The 21,179-nt window shown below is 37.8% G+C and overlaps 1 protein-coding gene across 6 annotated transcripts in view; it reads right to left on the bottom strand.

The window, feature by feature from the left end:
* Nucleotides 1–21,179, bottom strand: part of NEDD4 (NEDD4 E3 ubiquitin protein ligase) — a 65,625-nt gene that overhangs the window by 40,090 nt on the left and 4,356 nt on the right. For 4 of the 6 annotated variants that reach the window (XM_050903040.1, XM_050903042.1, XM_050903041.1 and 1 more), the window contains exon 1: nt 902–2,400. In XM_050903040.1, the coding sequence (XP_050758997.1) occupies nt 902–2,400 (1,499 nt within the window). Of the gene's footprint in view, nt 1–885; nt 2,401–7,287; nt 7,342–7,784; nt 7,824–9,167; nt 9,247–10,800; nt 10,875–21,179 lie in introns of those variants that run through there. The other 2 variants (XM_050903045.1, XM_050903039.1) reach the window with 2 other exon arrangements.

Below are 21,179 nucleotides of genomic sequence, written 5' to 3'. Positions count from 1 at the left end.
ATCATTCAAGTCTTCACAATGTTATTTAAACAAGTCTTAAAATCCACATTTCGTGTGGCTTATGCCTTACTAACAATATATACTGCCTTAAGAGTTAATAAGAGCAAACATACTTCTGCAGTTTAGTTGGACCTGAGTTTCATTACCAAAAAAATATATTTAATATAAGCCTTCTAGACCCAAGTACTATAATTTGAACAGCAATGTTGTTGGGAGAGGTATTAAGTTACAGTGTACTGCTCAGGCTGAAGCAGTGGTTGGAAGAACAAAAAAAAAAAAAAACAAAAAAAAAAAAAGGAGAGGAAACTCTGAAAATTCCTGTGGTTCAGGGTGTATACAGAAACAAATGGTATTTACAGCTTCTCTGCTCAAATATTACTTATCTTTAATTCTACATACAGCAAACTGTTCTGTAAAATAAAGCCTATATGAAATAAACGTAAAAGACTGTACAGTAATCCACTAATTTTTACCCATTTTATATGCAAACAATTTTAGCAATTACTATTCATTTACTGAGAAGTTATGTATTTAAAACTACAAAATTTCATCTGAAGTTTAAATAATTCCCATGTCTAGATAACTAGACAAGAAAATCCCTTTGCATTCATTTAAACAGGAAATTGTTTATAATATATTAAATACAGGTATTTCACTGTAAGACCTATTCACCTATGCTACTGTATGTACCATATTCTAAGAAACAAATCTAAAAAACAAATGTTACAGATAATATAAAAACTAACTTCCTAATGGTGACAGTTTGACACCATTAGGAAATTCTGAAATCACTGCATTTAAGTCTTGATTGTAAATTTTATTATTTTCCAGTTAAATTTCAGCTGTAAAATACTGTCAAATTTTTCTATAAACCAGAACACTCACCTTATGGGGCCTCCACAAAGAAGTGCTACACATTTCCCTTTTAGAGGTTCCATATCTTTTCTTAACACCAGTTGTTTTTCCTTCATTCCCAGGTTTGAACTGTATGTGCAACTGAGACGTCCTTGCACTGTGACACTTGTATTTAAGGCTGGATAAACAGCAAGAAACTTTTTGACCTGATCCTTCCAACGAAACACTTCTTTGCAAAACATGGTGGGTTTTGCTCAACTGTGCAGTCGGTCTTTCCAGTTCATTTATGTTAATCTGATATTCTGAATCTACTTTTGAGGGTAAACATGCAGATGTGCTACGTGCCAGTTTTAAATGAGGGTATTTTGCACAGGCGTTCAGATTTAACTCTTGACTGCAACAGCCATTAACCGTTTCACTGCTTGATGCAAATGCTCTTCGAGTGAGATGAACTGAAATACATGAGAAGCCGTCAGATACTTCTTCACAAGTTGCCTGCTCAGAACTACTCAAAATTTTACTTTTGTCCTGTAATGATGTATTCAAGTAAAGTGGTCGAATGTCTCTGACTTCACCAGAAGAGCAAACTGTTTTAGACAGCCGAAGTCCATTGACTGCTGTTGAAAGGAATCCCTTGGAAATGGTTTGATCTTCTTTTTGTGCCAGCTCACTAGGAGAAATAATTAGTTTATGGGATGTTTGATAGGCGCCTCTATGTGGTAGTTGACCTGAGCTTACTGGAGAAGCTGGAGGAGTACTGGAAGGACTCCTAGGGAAAATAACCAGTGATGAACAACGTCGCAGTGGAATTTTAGTTTTCTTCCTCACTGACAAAGCATCTTGGTCAAAAGTAGTATTATTTCTACACAGAGTTTCCTGAGGTGAGTTGTTCCTATAGGGATTACATTTGTTTGCAGTGCTTCTATATGAAGAATCATCATGTTCAACACTACTACAGAAAGTACCATCACTTGCCGAAAGAGCGCCACTACCACTGTCACTGATGACACTGTTACTATATGAACCTCCATCACTTGTGGTACTTGCACATGATCCGTAGTCACTGCCAGCACTGCTGAACGATCCACTGTCGCTGGCTGCAATACTGCTAAGACTGCCATTGCACAGAGCAGTATCGCTCAGAAGGCTATCATTAGATCGATGATCAACCACAATTCTAGCGCCACAATTTCCTTCGTTACCAATACCAATGAATGAAGTGTCTTCACCAGTAGCTACAGCATCACCAGACCGAAAACATCCACTATGCTTTCTAGACTGTAGGGAAATGTGCAGTGAGGTGCTCTTTTTTATTTGCAATGAAGAAATAGTTGCGTTTTCCTCTTGATTAATTACTTGTTGCGTTACAGGTGCATAAGCAACTTGTCTAGGAGTCAGTTTCATTTGTGTAACATTAGGTGCAGAACTCTGCAAATTTTTGAAGTACATACAATTGCTACTATCCAAAACATCTTCTGAGGTTTCCGATAATGGATCTGTGTTGCTTCTTTGGGTAGCAAAATGCAATCTTAACCGTCGTGCCATTTGTTCTCATTTCCACGCATGTTAGCAAATGAAAACCACAAGATCCTTCAGCAGAAAGGCTACAGGCAGCTGCACAGAACCTAGAGCTAGTACATCACAACAGTAAAAGCCCATAAAAGTTGCAGTCTTTGTCCTAATTTCTACAAGATACTAGTGTTAAAAAAAAAAAAACTGTACCTCTTGAAATAAGTCAGCCATTCGTTGAACTGCAGTTTCTGGACCGTCTTTGATTGCTTGCAGTCAGAAAGCATTCATTTACAAAGCACTTACATTCCAACGACCTTAGCTGCAACACACTGACAAACACTACTGACCTTCTTTCAATTATAACTTCTGTAATTTGCATAAATGAACACAATGATAAACTTCCAGTACTTCCAAGTTTAAAACAGCAACTCCTGCTGCAGCTGCACTAGCTGAGTCAATGTGTCCGTACTTTCCTCAGCAGCGTATGACTACTAATATTTTTACCCATAGGTTTAGAATTACAGGAAGTTGGTAGGAATGAAGTCCCATATAATTGAGTATCAAGTCTAGGATTGAATTTCCAAATAGTAACCATGCTAGCAAACTGCTGAGGTCTGAATTATGCATAAACCAGTGAAATACGCCTCCTCCCCCTTAAAAAAAAAAAAAAAAAAAAAAAAAAAAAAAGTCTTTCTGCACTATTTATATAAAACTTGAAAGAACTCTGGCATTATCTCGCAATCTACACACTGTTAAGCAATCGCACTTTCTAAAGATTTGCACATAGTATAAACCTCTCCTGCCAACTAATTCGTAATTTTCAGTGAGGTGCAACTGAATTAGAACCACAAAAATTTATTCTAATTAATAATTTGGCACTTATTTTCAGCCTACCATGTTAACTTTTTATTTTGTATTTTAACTTTCCAAATTACAGCTGTTAAAGGTAGAAAGAAAACTATTCTTACAAACTGAACTACCTCATCTTGTTTGCTGGAAGCCCACAATAAGCAGACATTCATTACAGTTGAATATGGCATGCAAATATATGACCAGCTACGTAAACTTTAGAACACTGAGCTAAGTATGCACATAGATAAATACAATTACCAAGCACAATTACAGAAGAAAGCTATTCTGTATAATTATATACAAACTGTCTCATACATTCAGAGCTAATTTTTTTTTTTTTAATAAAATTATCAGTATGTCAGAAAGTTAATATACTGTCAACTCTTACAAGAGTAATGGGATTGAGAATTCCTACAAAATGTTTCACTGGCTCATACTGTCTGAACAGGTCCTTTGCTGGCACCTAGTGGGACTTTTGAAAAAAGACAATCTTGAATCTTGCTGTTAAGTGGGGTTTTTTGTTGTGTTTTTTTTTCTTCTCCTCAAAAACAAACATTTGGCTATGAATGTACTTCTGAATACAGAAGCCATATATGATGCAGTACTAAATGCTACCACACTAACATGAAATTACTTAGTGCTGCTGAAAAAGGGCAAACAGAAGAGAACACTAGGCCATTTATACTTTTATAGGTCATACTACTAGATTTTTTTCCTGCTCCATATTTATTTAACCTTTACTGTATTTTAAGCTAGAAGGCAGTAAAATTAACATTTATACCTCCTTCCCAAAAAAGAGCCAAGAATCAAATTCACAGTACCCTGTTTGCAAGCAACAAATTTGTCTTCTAATTATACTCCAGGGCTTACTTAACCTCCCTTACCTGAATTCCATTATTAGAATGCAGCAATAAATGAATACTAGCTTATTCATAAAAAGCCAACAAATACAATAGTTCATTTATTTCATTATGCTTTACCAACTGTACTACTTCTGATGTTATATGTTGGAGGGGGACTGGGATGGAGGGGAGAAAAGGAAAGGAAAATACCATAAAAGATTCTTTTGCTCACAGTTTCAAAAAGTTATATTTGAACTTCAAGCAATATATTAAAAAAATAAACAAAAAAACCAACAAAACCAACAAAAATCCACCATAAGATACGTGAGTAAAAAGTAAAAAATGCATTTCTTAAAGCTCCTTTTCCCCCCAACAAATTTATTAGCAGCACAGTTCGTAACGTTAGTGCGATACACAACAAATTGCAACCACTTTATTAGAGATACTGCTTTTAGTAAAAGAAAGCAACACTTTCTCCCTCAATGGATGATCTGAAATGTTTTTCCAATTTTGCGAAAGAAACCTCTAAGAAAATTATAAGCTGACATAATTTGGTAACTCAGACTTAAGATTTAAGTGAAATTTCTCAATATGTTGCTCTTCCTTAGCTATAACTGTATAGGTATAGCCAGCCAACTACAGCTTCCTTAGTCAACATAAAACAGCTTTTAAAATGCAAAATTCTGTCTTGCTGAATTAGAGTTGACATAAAAATAAATTCAAAATAATTTTTAAAAAATACCAATAGCTCCATTCAAATCTTAACATCATTGACTTCTTCAGTATCAATAACAGATTTTGGCACTTTGTTTGAAATATACATAATTGTGACAAGTTATAGTAAAACAGAAAGAGATAGCAAAAAGTCATCTAGTGCCTTCACTGGTCCATCTCATAAGTGATCTCACTGTCCTTCTTGACAGATTTTTCTAATGTGTTTTCAAAGACAACCATAATTGAGGACTCCACAAACTGCTCAAGCCCTTTATTCTACTAATGGTTTGCAACAAGTCAGCAGAACAAACTACATTTAGTGTTCCCTTATGAAATTCAAGACAGGCAATCTTCGAAAAGTTTTAAAGCTGTAACAAAGATTTTAAAACTCCAATTGTTGGTGATATAACCAATGCAGCAGGACTTTGAATTTAAGCCTACCATTGAAGAAGATGAGTTTTGAGCCTGGTTTTAAAGAAAGCAACATTTCTTAGAAACAAAAAGCAGAGATACCAGGCTTCAATTTATCCCCAAAAGTTACAGGGAATAAAAGCACTTGGGATAAATTTTTATAAAGAGGAGATTATCCATTGGGAGGATGGTCTCACAAATGTAAGAGAATTTCAGTTTTATCAGCTTGCTCACATCTAGAGTTTAAACAGTCATCCAATAGGTAGAAGAAAGAAAGGCTGATTAACACCGAAGCCCACTAAAATAGTGGAAGATGAAACACCTTCTGATCCTAGCTGCATATCCTACTGAAAGAGTGCAAGGCACCTATGATTTCTGACATGTGAAGATGAATTAATAGAAGGGGGGAGCTTGTCAATGCTAAACAACAATCACAGCGGAGGCAACAATTTGACTTATTTAAAACAGCTCAAGACATCTGGGATAGAAACTTAGTGTTTCTGAGAGCAAGCTAAAGAGAAATAGGGAGATAGCCTTTTCCATTCACTGAATGAGGAGATGGAAAAGATTAAAAATATTGGGGTTACTGTAGAACTATACAGTGACTGATGAGGTCATGACGCTTTGATCTCTAAATATAATCATACATAGGGAACAAAGCACCATTTCCAAGTTGATGCCAATAAAAAGTTTTATTGGTTCCTCTCCCATAAGCAAACAGGTCAAACAACTTATCTACTCTAGATTAGAGAAAGAATGCTAAGGAATTCTCTTGGTGGAAACCACAAAGAAAGCATTGGCCTTCTCCCCCAAAAAATCAGGAATCTGACTTTCTAATCATGCCTCCTGGCTTCCAGGGGGTGGCAGTAATGTTCCAATGACTAATGGACAAAGTACTGTAGCCCACAACATCATGTTGAGATGAACATCTGAGCATCCTCAAAAATCGTATTTAACCTGCCATGTAAGCCACAAACGCTGGTGATTCCCTTTAAAATTGCTTTTAAGAAAATAAAAGACACCATATTTGAAATACTTGGGACAGGTAATACTGCCAGTCAAGAAGTAAATGGTTTGGGGACTGTGTAATGCCTGTAACCAAGAAACAAGCCTCTTCTTTCTTAAATCTAATTATTCTAGACAGTTTGTACTTATATTTACACACATTTTCACTCTTCCCAACTTTAGCAGAGCAGCACCTCCATAAGAGATACAATGGATTACTGAATATATGCAGAAAGCATTAGGAAAAAATAGTAAGTTTTTCATAGCCAACACATTATTCAAGCACAAAGAGATTCTTTATAATGGCTATCAGAATGAAACTGTGTTTGGAGTACAAACTAAAGAGCACTCAATCCCTCCTATTAGTTTCAAACTATTGCAGAAGGAAAAGCTATATATTCCAGTGATAAGGAATGTCTGTGAAGTGGCCCTAGGATGAAAGCATCACGATTGTACTGCTACCAGCCTTACTCATTTACAATAAAACGTACAGACAGAAAGATAGGTAAGTAGACACCTTCACACGTAAAATGAAAGCATGGTCAGAGGAGGAGTTTTGATTTCACTGAGAAAATAAATGCACAAGCTATCCCTATCTTACTTATGACCTGCCATTCAGAGAGTGACACCTATCTACAAGATCACAATCCACTGTCCACTTGCTAAGATTTCCAAAGAAAATGCACACATGCTTTCTTTCATGCTACTCCTCATACAGGGAAGAAGCTTCTCACACCATGTACAGAGATACCTACATTGTTAATGCTACTTTGTTTGTGGGAAAAATAAACATTCAGCACAGAGTTTTCAATATCACCAAAGAATTTGGCCATATCATTTGAAAAGCACTATAAAAGAACAATGCTTTTATGAGTTAAAGCACATTAGAAGTTAAGAATAATAATATAACTGCTTCAGAGCATTACAAAGTGTGGTAGAGTCAGATAAGTAAACAAATCAGGTCTGCCTTTAGCTTTAGGTTTCATTATAGAAGTTAAGGTTATTTGCTGTGGGTTTTTTATCCATGTTGAATCCAGATGAACTTACTTTCATTCAAGTCTTTAATGCATTGCAATGTTAACACAAAAGGACCTACCAAACGGTTTTCATCAAATACTTCAAAAAGGAGTCTGTGTTTCTGAGGATTAACCTAGGAAAAAGAAATACGTTAATAGTTAAAATATATGCTGAATTCCAGCATTTGTCTTCAGCAAAATCTCTATGTTTATGCAGGAGGAAAGAAATATGTAAGACCTAAATTAAACAGCAAATCTACACCTTGCTGACATTTCACTACGCAACACATTTCTATCGGAACCAATGAGCCAAGACTGGTGCTATCCTAAACTGTTTTTAAATCCATGTTCATGTTTTTAAACATTCACGGAATAAAGAAGATAACATCAAGACTAAAAATTTAACTCTGGCACAAATAAAAGTGTTAACAAATGCATGTCTAAGGAAAGCAGTTTGTGAGCCTTTTTGAGCATTAATTATAGACGTATTTCTGATTTTAAGCTGAAGTAGTGAGAAAACATTTTTCCTAATGTGTTAATATCCAACATAGGTAATAAGGCTGTAAAAAACACTTACTCTAAATAAGAGTTCTTCGTTCCACTTTGGGTTTAAGGACTATACATGGGTGGGGGGAAAAAAAAAAAAAAAAAAAGGAAGACAGCATTGGTTATAGTGACAATTCTGTATTGGTGTCTTTTTTGATGTTTTACATCTGTTTTATCCCATGTAACAATCCACTTAAGAAGAAAATACAAAAGCTTTAACCTTGCTATTGCAGGTAAAAGTCACAGGAGTCTTGTACTGTTTCATACAGTGCAGAATGGAGACAATTTATGCAAGTATTCTCAGATTTTGGCTAATGCCATGGATGCAAAGAAGGGCTCGTTATACAGTCCAAATCAGTTAATTTATGTTATGTCTTCAGTAATAATCACTGCCTTCTCCTCAGTCCACTATCCACATTGCTTACATGCAAACATATGTTAATCCTGAAATTATGAACTCTTAGCAAATGCCAAATCTCTCAACAACGTAATGTAGACAGACCAGGCACAGGTGGGCCAAACACAATATAACCTGCTCAACTAAACACATCTTTCAATTGTGGCTATTTTTAAAAATACTAGAGATACTTTGACCTCTCATCATAGCTAAACTAACAATTATTAACATGAAGGGAAAATGCATGAGTGATCTCATAACATCAATCACAGCCACTATCTGAGAACGATGATTTGGAAGAGTACTTTCCCTCTCACATACACCATTTTTTATTTCGAGTTGATCTTACATAAGTTAACAGTACTAAGACTGACTTTTTCCTGCCGGTATTCTAGAGAAACAAGCAGTATCATGATTCAGGTGTACTGTACAATTTTATGTTGAAATACAACAAATGGTGTTTGTGTTTCAAACATAAAAAAGATAAAAGCTGTACAGCAAGAGAGAGTAAAAAGCTGTACAGCAAGAGAGAGTAAAAAGCTGTACAGCAAGAGAGAGTAAAAAGCTGTACAGCAAGAGAGAGTAAAAAGCTGTACAGCAAGAGAGAGTAAAAAGCTGTACAGCAAGAGAGAGTAAAAAGCTGTACAGCAAGAGAGAGTAAAAAGCTGTACAGCAAGAGAGAGTAAAAAGCTGTACAGCAAGAGATTCTTATATCATTAAAGATCTCAGAAAATCAGAACAATTCAATATTTCAATGAATGATGTAGTTTTGAATCAGTACTCACCTTATATACCTTAGTGTTTCTCTACCTTTCACTAAAATTATTGAAGAGAAAATACCAAAATAATGCCATGAACAGAGAAACAGAGTAGGTCATGGAACATTCCTTTCCCTGTGTTCATTCACTCAAGTGACATATTAATTCTCATATTTCCCGTAATATTAACTTTTCCTCTAGAGTCTGATCAAAAAAACCCAGACAAAACCACCACATCTACAAAGATAACATGGCTAACCTTTTTAATAGTTTTTGTCTGAACACTGGTAAGGACTCCATTCACTGGATCATACACTGTCACTTTCACATATGGGTCACTGGGAAGGGGAAAGAAAAAGATAAGCATGCTGCTATATATCCTTTTTTGTCAGCATTATTAGCAGTTGAGTTTTAAAAGGCTTAAATTAATAGAAGCTATGAAACTAGGAGTTACAATTACTTTATGAACACCATACACATTTGTACTTACAATCATTTTCTAAATAGTTTTAGAGAGAAAACTAAACATTGTTACTGATTATGACCATACTAGCTATGCCATTTTATATTCTGTATATCACTACAATTTGATTCTCTCTCCTCTTTCACAGTTATTTCATGAGAACAGATTTAATAAATCCTCATGCATTTCAACAAGACATGCATGAAAAAGATCTCTTCTTTTTAACAATTTAGAACATCTGGAATTTGAGGTACTTCCTTGAACATGCAATAGTTTTACTAAACTTTCTATCAGTTTCACAGAGTTTGAGTTTAACCTGAATGTTTCTGTTAATGAAGGTGCCCTAATATGGTTGCTTAAAATGGCCTACTGCCTCAGAATTTTTTTTTTCCTTCCTGTGGTACAATAAACAACAGATTATATGAATATTTACTTTTCACGAGCAGAGTCAAGGCATTCAATTGCTCAAACAGACTAGTAACAAAAGGTAACCAAGACTGTCTGCCATATGGCAAAAGAGCATATGGTTTTCACATATTTAAGTTATGATGAGAAAAGCTGCCCTATTTTTGTTTAAAGTAAAAAAATTGCACATGAAAAAAAATTGAAGAGAGACAGTCTGGCTTTAGGGAAAATATGAATATTACAAGAGAAATTTTTCTAATGCTAAACTGATGTCACACGTAACAATTTTGCTAGTGCTAAAATAACAACATTCCTGAACATATGCCAAAGCAGCTGACAGCAGAACTAGTACTGTTCTAGACCCTCTGTACATGGGCCATAAGAAAAAGTAGCTTTAGTACAAGCTACGTGCTGCCACTTGCCAATTCTACAAGATCCTACACCAATTCAAAAGTCTGATCCTTCCCGTGGTAAATGTTAAGCCACTTTGATTTCTTCCCTTATACGGATTGTTAACTTCTAAATTTGTACATACCCAGAGCCTGCAGCCACTGGCATGGGTTTACCACATCTATAGAACTGGTGGATGCTGTTCCTCTGCATATAATTTGAGTTGAAATAGTCTTGTTGCTACCAGTCTTTAGTGTTGTGCTCATTCCAAGTCTTTAAAGCACAGAAGAGGCAATTTTGATTATAACTGAACTCGTTATTTTACCTGCAGTCTACTTGAAGTAAAATATATACACGTATCTATCCTCCATGGCAGAACGATTTTACCGTGCAGAGATTCAAACCTTCCCACCTACTGTTTCGCCAATGCATAAGATCTGTCCAAGTGACTCTTGGGCAAGAAAACAGGTATCTTCATGTTTATATAGTCTCTGATCCTTTTATAAGGCTACCAGTTAAAACAGTTCTGATATTTTTTGGAAAGAGGCACAGCAGGGTTTACTAAGATCTAAACAGCTGTGGAAAGAAAATAGAAGCAGCTGTCCCTTAATACATTAACGACATATATTCTTACCTGGCTCCTAAGATATCCTTCTTGGCCAGGCCAATTCCAGCTATAACCTTCACCCTGACAATACGTGTATTCTCCTAAAATGCAAAATAACATATTCAAGATACATTCAGATTTATTTTTCAGATCTATTTTTAATTTATAATGCTAAAAGCAATTATTGGCATAATTTTGAATTTACACTGAAAACTATAGACTAAGTAACACAGTTACTTTGTCTGATAGAAACAGCTCTAAGTTGCAGTAGCAAATTTATTCTACCTTTACTGCTTTTAAAGTCTTATCATCATTGTATCCACATATGATGGTAGACACAGAATCCAAAAAACTGGGTAAGTCAATACAGTAGGGTTTGGGGTTTTTAAAATTAATTTTATTTTGTTTCTCAGCGTTCTAAAGGAGTGGGATTTTGTTTTGAGTTAGGGTGCTTAATCCCACAGGACAGGATTGTTAACCTAGCATACAACTGTTCCTTCCAGCCTTCTTTCCCAAATTCCAAATTGTTCCGGCAGCGGCAGTCACCACTTCCCCCAGCAAGCCTTGCAATACACTTGTATCAGATTCGATGCAGTATGCACGTACTGCATAGCACACGTGAAGATCATCTCCTAGGGCAATGGTAAGGGCAAGCTGCTATTGCCACAATTCACACAGCCCAGTGACTTCTACTGCTCCCAACTGCTCGCAGGAAGGCAAGCATCTGGGAGCAGTTTCCATGAGCAGTTCCTGTGTTTCTCAGCAGGCAATTCTTAGCCGTCTTTTCTACAGAGCAGGCAAGGACCTTTGTGAGAACATGCTCTGAACAGCTGTCATGGTTTAACCCCAGCCAGCAACTAAGCATCACGCAGCCGCTCATCCCTTCCCCTTCCCAGTGGGATGGGGAGGAAGATCCGGGGGAAAAAAAAAAAGTAAAACTTGTGGGTTAAGATAAGAGCAGTTTAATAACTAAAGTAAAATAAAATATAATACGAACAATAATAATAATAAAAATATTATAATAATAATTGTAATGAAAAGGAATATAACAAAAAAAAAAAAAGAGAGAGAAATAAACCCAAAGAAAAGACAAGTGATGCACAATGCAATTGCTGACCACCCGCTGACTGATGCCTGAGCAGCGATCCGCCCCTCCCGGCCAACTCCCCCCTGTTTATATACTGAGCATGACGTTCTATGGTATGGAATATCCCTTTGGCTAGTTCGGGTCAGCTCCTGGCTGTGCTCCCTCCCAGCTTCTTGAAAAATCCTTCACTTAGGATAAGTGCTACTTAGCAACAACTAAAACATCAGCGTGTTATCAACATTATTCTCACACTAAATCCAAAACACACTGTACCAGCTACTAAGAAGAAAATTAACTCTATCCCAGCCGAAACAACAGGACAACAGCATAACAATTTTTGGTGCACATAGGCACAAGGAATGGGTTGCCATTAACATCTCACTAGCCATTCAAGCGAGTTGCATTAAACACTCAGACAAATGCATATGAACCGAGCAAGTTTTCACCTAGTGGTATCTTGGCATTCATCAGACGGTGGGAAATAGACTCTGACCATAAATTTATTTCCTGGCGGGAATGAAAAGGCTATCAAATTTATCAAAACAGATTAATAAAGCAGTAAAGAACTCTGGAACAAGGCAAGAATAAAGAATTCTTGCATCTATTTTTATTTTACAGCACAGAGTAGCCATGCTCAAAATATTGGGATTTCTGAAATGACCTGTCAGCAGGGTATGAGATTTTTAAAAACCAAAAGACTATTTCAGTTACACATTATTCAAATTACAGCTTCACAGGAGTGACATAAGTGATTGCACTCCTCCTGTTAATTAATGTAGTTGTGCAGAGTCTTACATAGCTCATCTGATAAGCCACTGAATTCAAGAGGGGAAAAAAAAATCCCAACAGCTGTGACCATGTCAGAGGAAGAAGACAAATGAGCACTGTTTCTCTGGAAAGCAAAAAGCTTTGCAGATGAAGGACTGTTTGTAGGCAATGGCTAGTCAGAGACACTTGTGAGGAAAGCTGATCCAATCTAGGTGGTTAAGGAGTTAAACAGATACCAAGAGCAATGGGTGAAGCAGCAGATGTTGTCCCTGGGGCCTTCCTGAATTCCACGTATGATTGAAAGTGCTTTCAAAAGGAGACTAGTAGGAAGCACTCAGAAATTTTGCTTTATCATTGGTCTCCTATATAACCACAGGGCTGGACTCCCTAACCAATATCAATTAGAAGGGTTCGTAAAGCTAACGGAGAGAATTGCATGCTAATCCTGAGGCAGAGACTACTGGCTGACAAGGTAAAGCTGAAAACAAACAACTAAATAAAAATAAAATTAAAAAAAAAAAAAAGCAAGTTTCTCCGACCCTCTATCGTCAGAGGTGATTGCCAGGGGACTTAGAGGAACTTCTACAATATCCACTTACTGACAAACAGTCAATCAGCCAAGACAATTCCAGCCAAATCACAAGTCTATCTTCCACCTTCACCTCAAAGAAAATTGTCTCCTACTAGGTAATCTAATAGTTCAGAAAAGAAAGACTAACAACCAACCTCACCCAGCACTGACCACTAGTAGGTGTCCTAAGCTTTCAAAATTCTTAGTCATGATCAGGCTTTTAGGCACATAACTCTACCAATATGACAGCAATAGAACTGACCAGATTAAAAAAAAAAAAAAGTCCAAAACTATGTGTCATGGTTTAACCCCAGCTGGCAATTAAGCACCACACAGCTGCTCACTCAATTCCCTCCCCACCCCCCCGCCCCACGGGATGGGGGAGAGAATCAGAAGAGGAAAAATGAGAAAACTCGTGGGTTGAGATAAAGACAGTTTAACAGGCAAAGCAAAAGCCGCGCACGCAAGCAAAGCAAAACAAGGAATTCATTCACCACTTCCCATCAGCAGGCAGGTGGTCAGCCATCTCCAGGAAAGCAGGGCTACATCATGTGTAATGGTTACTTGGGAAGACAAATGCCATCACTCCAAACATCCCCCCCTTCCTTCTTCTTCCCCCAGCTTTATATGCTGGGCGTGACATCCTATGGTATGGAATATCCCTTTGGTCAGCTGGGGTCAGCTGTCCCAGCTGTGTCCCCTGCCAACTTCTTGTGCACCCCCAGCCTCCTCGCTGGTGGGGTGGGGTGAGAAGCAGAAAAGGCCTTGACTCCGTGTAAGCACTGCTCAGCAGTAAAAAAAACATCCCTGTGTTATCAACACTGTTTCCAGCACAAATCCAAAACACAACCCCATACTAGCTACTATGAAGAAAATTAACTCCACCCCAGCCAAAACCAGCACGCTATGTTGGCATCAAATTAAGAAGAGCCATTTGTTAGTATTTTTATGTATCACAAATATCCTAAAATATCCACCCTTGTCTTACATTCCAAAAGAGCGTTCAATTTATCTTCTATCAATTACTTGGCTTCAGTGACATTCAACATCAGCGAGTTTCAGAGACTACTCAAGCTGAGGAGTACCACGTGTGCATTTCCGTTCTCACTGAGCGCTTATGCGCTTCACTCAGTGCACCACTACCCTCTCCCAACAAGAGGAGGGTCCTCAGTCACAGCCCATGGGACCCAACTGACAGAATCCAGCTCGAGAAACAATCTCACCATCTCCTTCTCAGAAAAAGACCAAGAGCAGACGTTGGTGTAGGATACGCTGCCCTAAAAGACACATACCTTTTCTTGTATCCGCATTTAGTTGGTTAGACCACAAGCTTTTCTCAGTTATTCAAGCATGAGAAAAGTAAAGACAATTAGATGCTTTTGGGCACGGGCCTCTCAGAGTCAGGCTTAACAGGGCATCAACGTAGTCCACACAGGGAAGATCCCAGAAATAGGATCCACACTCCTCAGATTTTAAAGTTGGCTTAATCATGTGGTTTGTTTATTTGTATCATAACAGAGGTCTGAATTTATCTGAATCCTATTTTACAGAAAGACAAGTTGCTTTGTACGTGACCTCAGGAAACTAGAAGCTGCAAACCTGAGGCTGGCATGCTGAAGGTTGACTTAAACATGCCTTGCTGAAAGAGAAAGTATTATTTGTTTGGAGTCGGTGCCAAACTAGGACAGCTACAGGATTTTAGTTAGCCCAGCAAAACAACTAAGCAAGCTGACATCTGCTTATGAACTGCCATGTAGAAATATCCTTCTAGATTAACAAAAACAGTTTTAAAAAACCTCTGAATTGTTCACAACAATCTTCCCCACAGACCTCCTTTTTCACTTTCACTTTTCCCATTAAGTGCTCTCAGCCCCCAAAAACCCACCACACACCTTTCTGTGTATTTTTTAAACTGATAGGTGATACTGAAGGGTCCACTTCTTCCTTTTCCAAGCTATAAAGACTAGAAACTTCAGGAAAAAAACCACGCTAACGTGCAAGGGCAATACTTAATCACGACATATTAGGTTCCCCATTCTCTGGTCACACTAGTGAGCAAGGCAGATCAGGAGAAATTCAGACAGCTCGATCCAAATGCAGTCAGAAGTGCCTTACACTGGAAGGACCCATTATGCTACAACCCCGCACATCCTGAAGAGGCAGAGGCCTGCTGACAGGATACTGGTCTCCGCTGTGACCATATGACCTTTTCTCCCCACTCACTGATGACAGGCAGAATTGCTAAGGAACTGCTGCTACAGCTCACAAAAGCTGCCCCAAACACACTGATCTCAGAAAGCAATGAGCAGCCGAAAAGTTCCAGGACTGTTTAAAGCTAATTTCATGCAGCCAAAAATTAGGCGATGCCAGCTCTGCACGGAGACAAAGCATCAGATACTTGATTCTGGCATCCACAGGGAATAGGTTCAAAACCAAAATTTCATGGTTTCAAAGGCAATTTTGAACCTTTTCTTCTTCAGTCACCTTGCTCAGGAGATCCTTATTTGCCCCCTTTGTAGCCACACATACAAGAAATGGTGAATCAGTAACTGCTTCTGTAGATCCACAGACAGCTGCAACCTGAGAGTGTTTTCATGGTCCAAGAAACACAGCCTGTACCTCTTCTATATTGGCTGTAGACACTCTCAAGCTTGCCTTGCTACTCTTTTCCACCACTGCGGTGCTTCCAGTGGTTCTGGTGGCATACGAAGGGATAGGCACCTAGTCAGTAACCAGGAACATGCCAGTTATGTCTAGCAGCACTGCAGCTTGTCTAGGAAACTGCTCTCTCAGACCCGTTTATCTCCTCAAGAGCCTCTTCCTGGCCATAAATGCCTACCTACGCTTTTGCAGTCCTGACGTTAACTTGAAGGGGTCAGTTTGAATTTATTCCATCTGTACAGCTGAAGAGACAGAGTATTCACTGCTGCTTTGAACACACTAGGAGTCTTACAGGTTTAATGCCCTAGTACCCAACTGCTCTGCAACACAGACATACACTTCTGAGAGACATGCACACATGACAGCCCATCAAAGGCAGCAGCTCTGGGCACAGAGTTGTACAGGGGTTGTTTGTATAGATGGAGCAAGCATGTTCAGCTTCTTTTGACAACATTTGACTGCCAGCCACTTCAGAGGCGGGAGGAGAAGAAGGGAACACAATAATGGCCCGCAACACAGCATCATATACAAAACACAAGCAGATCATTTTGCCATTAAAACTGTGAACTGTTAAGCTGTTCCCTCCGAAAATACAAGTACCCCAACATGAATCAGATAAAAACAGTGTGGGAAAAGAAGTAGTATTTGTTAAACTACTGAATCTGCCAGGGAGTGCCTGCATACAAATGAAGTCCAAATGACACTGAGTGTTTGTATCAGTTAGGCTGCTCCTAACAAATTCAAGGATAAATAATTTTTAGGGGTTATATAATATTTTTAAAGCTGAGGGGTGGGGTATGTGGGGAGGATAAGGCTACCACATATTACAGAGACTGAACTGTCCAAAAATGCGTGGTCTGATTAAGTCAGACAAAACATCCTTTACAGAGCTGAATCAGCAAGTTAGTTATCTGATCATGAACTTCCAGGTTTTATCATTATTCTATTGTTAATCTTATTAATATATTCTAAAGTACGTGTTCAAGATTAACTGGTCAAAATAGCTGGGTCTGCTAAAATGTGCCATTTTCACAACCTCTAACAATGAATCTATTTACTAACAGATAGTATGTAACAAGATGATGAAATAGAAGGTTTCTGAGATGATACATAGACAATCAGTAACTTAAAGCTTTAAAGGCAATGCCTGCCAGCCTGTGATACTTTGAACTGAAGGTAACACAGAAATCCTTTTTATGTATGCCTATTAAAATAGTTTTAAAATGTGTTCTCTACACAGCAAAGCAAGAGTCAAACTAATAAATTGGCACTTCCAGAAGTGGATAGTGTTTCATTTCCACAAAAGTCACTATGAATCTACCTAGATTCAATGAATATATATTAAGGTGAGAAGTTCTTGAACTGTTCATTTTGGGCAAGAAAACAGCATTTGGAAAGAAATTTTAAGCTTTTAAGGAGTTTAAAACTTGCTCACAACTTTATCAGAATAGAATGGTCTTGCCTGGGTTACAGCTGTTTATAGTCAATGACTATAAAGGACAAGTATTAACACTGTCCATTCTCACCCCCATCCTTCCCAAATTCACATGGTAGGAAAATAATGCTAATGACAACTGGGAGAGCGACTCCTACTTTAGTGGTCGAAGTCCAAGACAGAGCAGAAGACAGAAGAAAAGGCATATGCAGAAAGAAAGGGTGAGAAAGAAGGCACAAATTAATGGTGACATGGTGATGACTATCAGTGTACAAAACACTGAACAAACCAGAGAACGACAATCAAGTGTGATCCTCGTCTGAGTCCCCAAAGGTAGACTCCAGTCTGTGAGTGTGCGCACATGCATGTGTACATATCCACGTATGTGCGTGCAGTCAGAGTACGTTGCCAGTTCCACAAACTGTAAATGACAAAATATTTCGTACACAAACTAAATGTGATAAGATTCACAACAAGATTACAACAAAGAGTTGTAACTTGTCACTTTACAAGTTTTAGCTGCTGCCTATACCCGAGTCAGGGGAGGGGGGAAAAAAAGCTCAACATTTTTCATTTTGTGCATTGAAACACTATAATGTTACACCAGCAAGAGGCATTTACCTTTGCCAGTCATTAATGTCTGCAACACCCAATAATTCTACTATGAACATATTACACTACTAACTGTTCTCCTTTGCTTGAAGCAGTAAGACAAAACACATAACATGCTATTATCTAACTCAGTGGCTATAAGGCTCTCTGTGATGTTAATGTAAACACTTCAAGTCCAAATAATTTTACAGGAGTTTTCAGCAAGCTGCAATCCATTTCTCAGGCTAAACAATGATTCCTGACACATCCCAAACCTCTAACACATCACTGACTGGAGTCAGACTCAGATAAACTACCACCATACATAAAAAGCAGTTTGACATGTGTAAGATACATACAAAATTCAGATAAATTAAAATCATTGTATAGCAATAGAAGAGAAAGGTTTTTAACTAGGAGAAGGGCTCTTCAGAGTACATATTTGATTACTGTTGAAAATTTAATTTTACTGGCTTTCCGATTTTAATCTTTGGTTCAAGTTTTGGTTTTGCTTTTTCAATATATTTCTACAGAAAAGATTCACACAGGATGTAAGGAAACACCAAAAACTGGATGGTTAATCTAATGTAGAACATAAAATGGTAGTATCTGCTGGACTACTAGACAGCTTTTTTTTTTTTCTGAGGAAGCCAATATAAAAATGTCTGAGTTGTCTGACAGAGAGCACACTTTGTAGTAAACAACTGCTTTAGGCAATAACATCCTGTTATTCTTTTGTTCCAGCTAGATAGGTCAAGAACCAACTACCACTAAAACAAGCCAAGAAAAGAACATCAAAGGATATTGCAACGATAAAACAGTACAGCAGCATCACCTTTTAAGATTATGGTAACATCAGGAATTATATATTAAGGCTTTCTTAAGCTTCATACTATGTCTGCATACAGTGCACAGATAAAAAGAGAACAGAAAATTCAGATTTGGGTATGTGCAGATAAGGCAAGCTGAAATAAACATACCAATAGTTTGGAAGTTCAAAACTGAAAGCAGTGAATAGCCTGGCCCAGTGAAAGAGCATAAAAAGGAAGGGATGTTCAATGAGCTGAACGTGTTCTACGTCCCATGTAGAGCGATCCCTCCCATGCCATGTACTGAGGTCCAGAAAGTCAGTAGAGGGGAAGGGGGAAAAAAAAAAAAAAAAAAAAAAAAAAAAAGAGAGATTATCAACTATTATAGTGTTCTGCAGTGCACATCTACACAGACTGCTGACCTCATTAAGGAACAGCTATAAACCGCACAAAAAGTTAGGACACTTGCATGGGTAGAAGTGCACTAAAGCCAAGACCCTGTTAAAGAATAAGTACTAGCATAAGAGATACACACCATGAATGTATAGTTTCTTTTATAGCATGCTTCTCAAATCTGTGAGACATCTTACTCAAGGTACCCAGCTCTACCCTACTAGTAGCTTGTATTTCAAGCACAAATCATTAATTAAAAGACAGACATCATCACATAAAAGGCTCTGAAGCCTAGGAGCAGCTCAGAAACGATGCTGAAAGATTATTTACAGCTAAAGTGACTACATATTCCAATTGGATAGCTTCCCGCATCTGCAAATTTTAATAGATGACACTGCTGTGTTTCTGTAAGTTAAAAAACGCATATCTTAGCAAGTTTCCTAGTCTATATCTCCCAGCCAAGAGCATCAAATTGCATTAAAAGTTTGGGTTTTGTTTTGTGTTTTTTCTACCTTGAGATCATTAGTGACCATAAAAGTTATGTTTGAGTGTTTCACAACAAAAACATATTCCTTAATGGCATTTACTGGAGCAGTCTTTTCATCTCAAAGAAACCTTTCACAGTCTGAATAATTAAGGATTTGGCTCTTCCATTACCTACACTGAGGTTAGCACAGAATGTTTTCCCTTAAGCAGTTCAGAAGATACTGCCCTTCTTCACCTGTCTACTGTTAAAAACATTTAAGAACAGACCTTCCTCATATATTATAGAGAAAGAGGTACTAAGAATTTTAAATAAGATTCTTTAGATCTTAAACAAAAAACTCCAACACATAATTATAAGATCAGGCTAGCTAAGAGCACTTATATATGCTATATTCAGCCTGAGCAATTCCAGCAGGAGACAGATAGAAAGTTGACAGCGTGAGGCATAGGTTCAATGAAGTTACTGTTAAAACCTACCATCTCATTTGAAAGAAAGCATTTCACACAGAATGGTGAGCCTTAGCTGAAGGAAAGTAGTTCCTGCAATATTCAGACCTTGCAAGTGAGGCAGACATATGTTAGGTGACCTCTAAATGATAGTAAGTTTTGTTAGCGTGACCAGTTCATTTCACCAAAAGGTGGAAAGTTGGAAGGAGACTTTGCCATCTTGACCATTCCTTCACAACCCAGAGAGCACTCTCTTCCCCCTCTATGGTGACCAACAGAGCCAAATTATTTTTCTTTGAAGAAATTCTCTCAAAGCAAGCAAAGCAAGTTTTAGATTCAGGAAGATTCCTATTATAGAACTACATTAATCAATCTCGTAAACATAATGAAAGTCATTAACTTCCACCTGCCGGTTACAGTCCAGTCTTACTAACTCACTAAAAGAACTTAAATGTTAATTGTACCATAGGAGCATTTTGTGTTCATAAATAAGGAAGTCTCATCCTTCAAGAAATGCTGGCCGTTGCTACAGATTGTATTTAACACCTCCATTCGACTGCAAATTAAGGAAAAGATTCAAGAAGACAAGAGTCCACTAAGAGAGTTATCCTTTTGTCAAGAGAATTTTACTTTAAAAAAAACCAAACAAAAAACAAACCAACCACCAAACCACTTTTCAACACATGCAACCCAATATCCACAACAGTCACAGTCAGTGTTTGTTAGTTCAGTGTGAAAGAAAGGCTTTAAAAAACAAAACAAACCCAGGTACATAAGATAGCTTCTTGAAACCATCAGTTCTACACAAATTAAACTGCTGTTCAAAAAAAAAAAAACCAAAACCCACCAAAACAAAACAAGCCCAAAAGAAAACCAAAAAACCTCCCAAAACCCCAAACCAGCAAGCATCACCATTTCTACAAGTGTCTAAACTATTCCAGATACACTGGATTCCAGATCATGCCTTGCAATGGGAAAGTCCTTCACAGCCTAGAACAAATTCAGAGCATTTCTGAAGCACAGAGGCATGCATGTCTGTTTTTTTATATTTGAGTGCCCCATATAAGAACAGAGTTAGAGGGAGCAGACATCTAGCACAGAGGTGCTGGGGAGGCCATAGGGTTCGAACAGGAACAGAAGCACGGGGCTGCCTCAAGC

Source organism: Gymnogyps californianus, chromosome 11, assembly GCF_018139145.2.
Source record: "Gymnogyps californianus isolate 813 chromosome 11, ASM1813914v2, whole genome shotgun sequence".
Taxonomy (NCBI): domain Eukaryota; kingdom Metazoa; phylum Chordata; class Aves; order Accipitriformes; family Cathartidae; genus Gymnogyps; species Gymnogyps californianus.
Note: the sequence above shows the minus strand (reverse complement) of the source record. Positions and strands in the feature narration are given on the sequence as shown.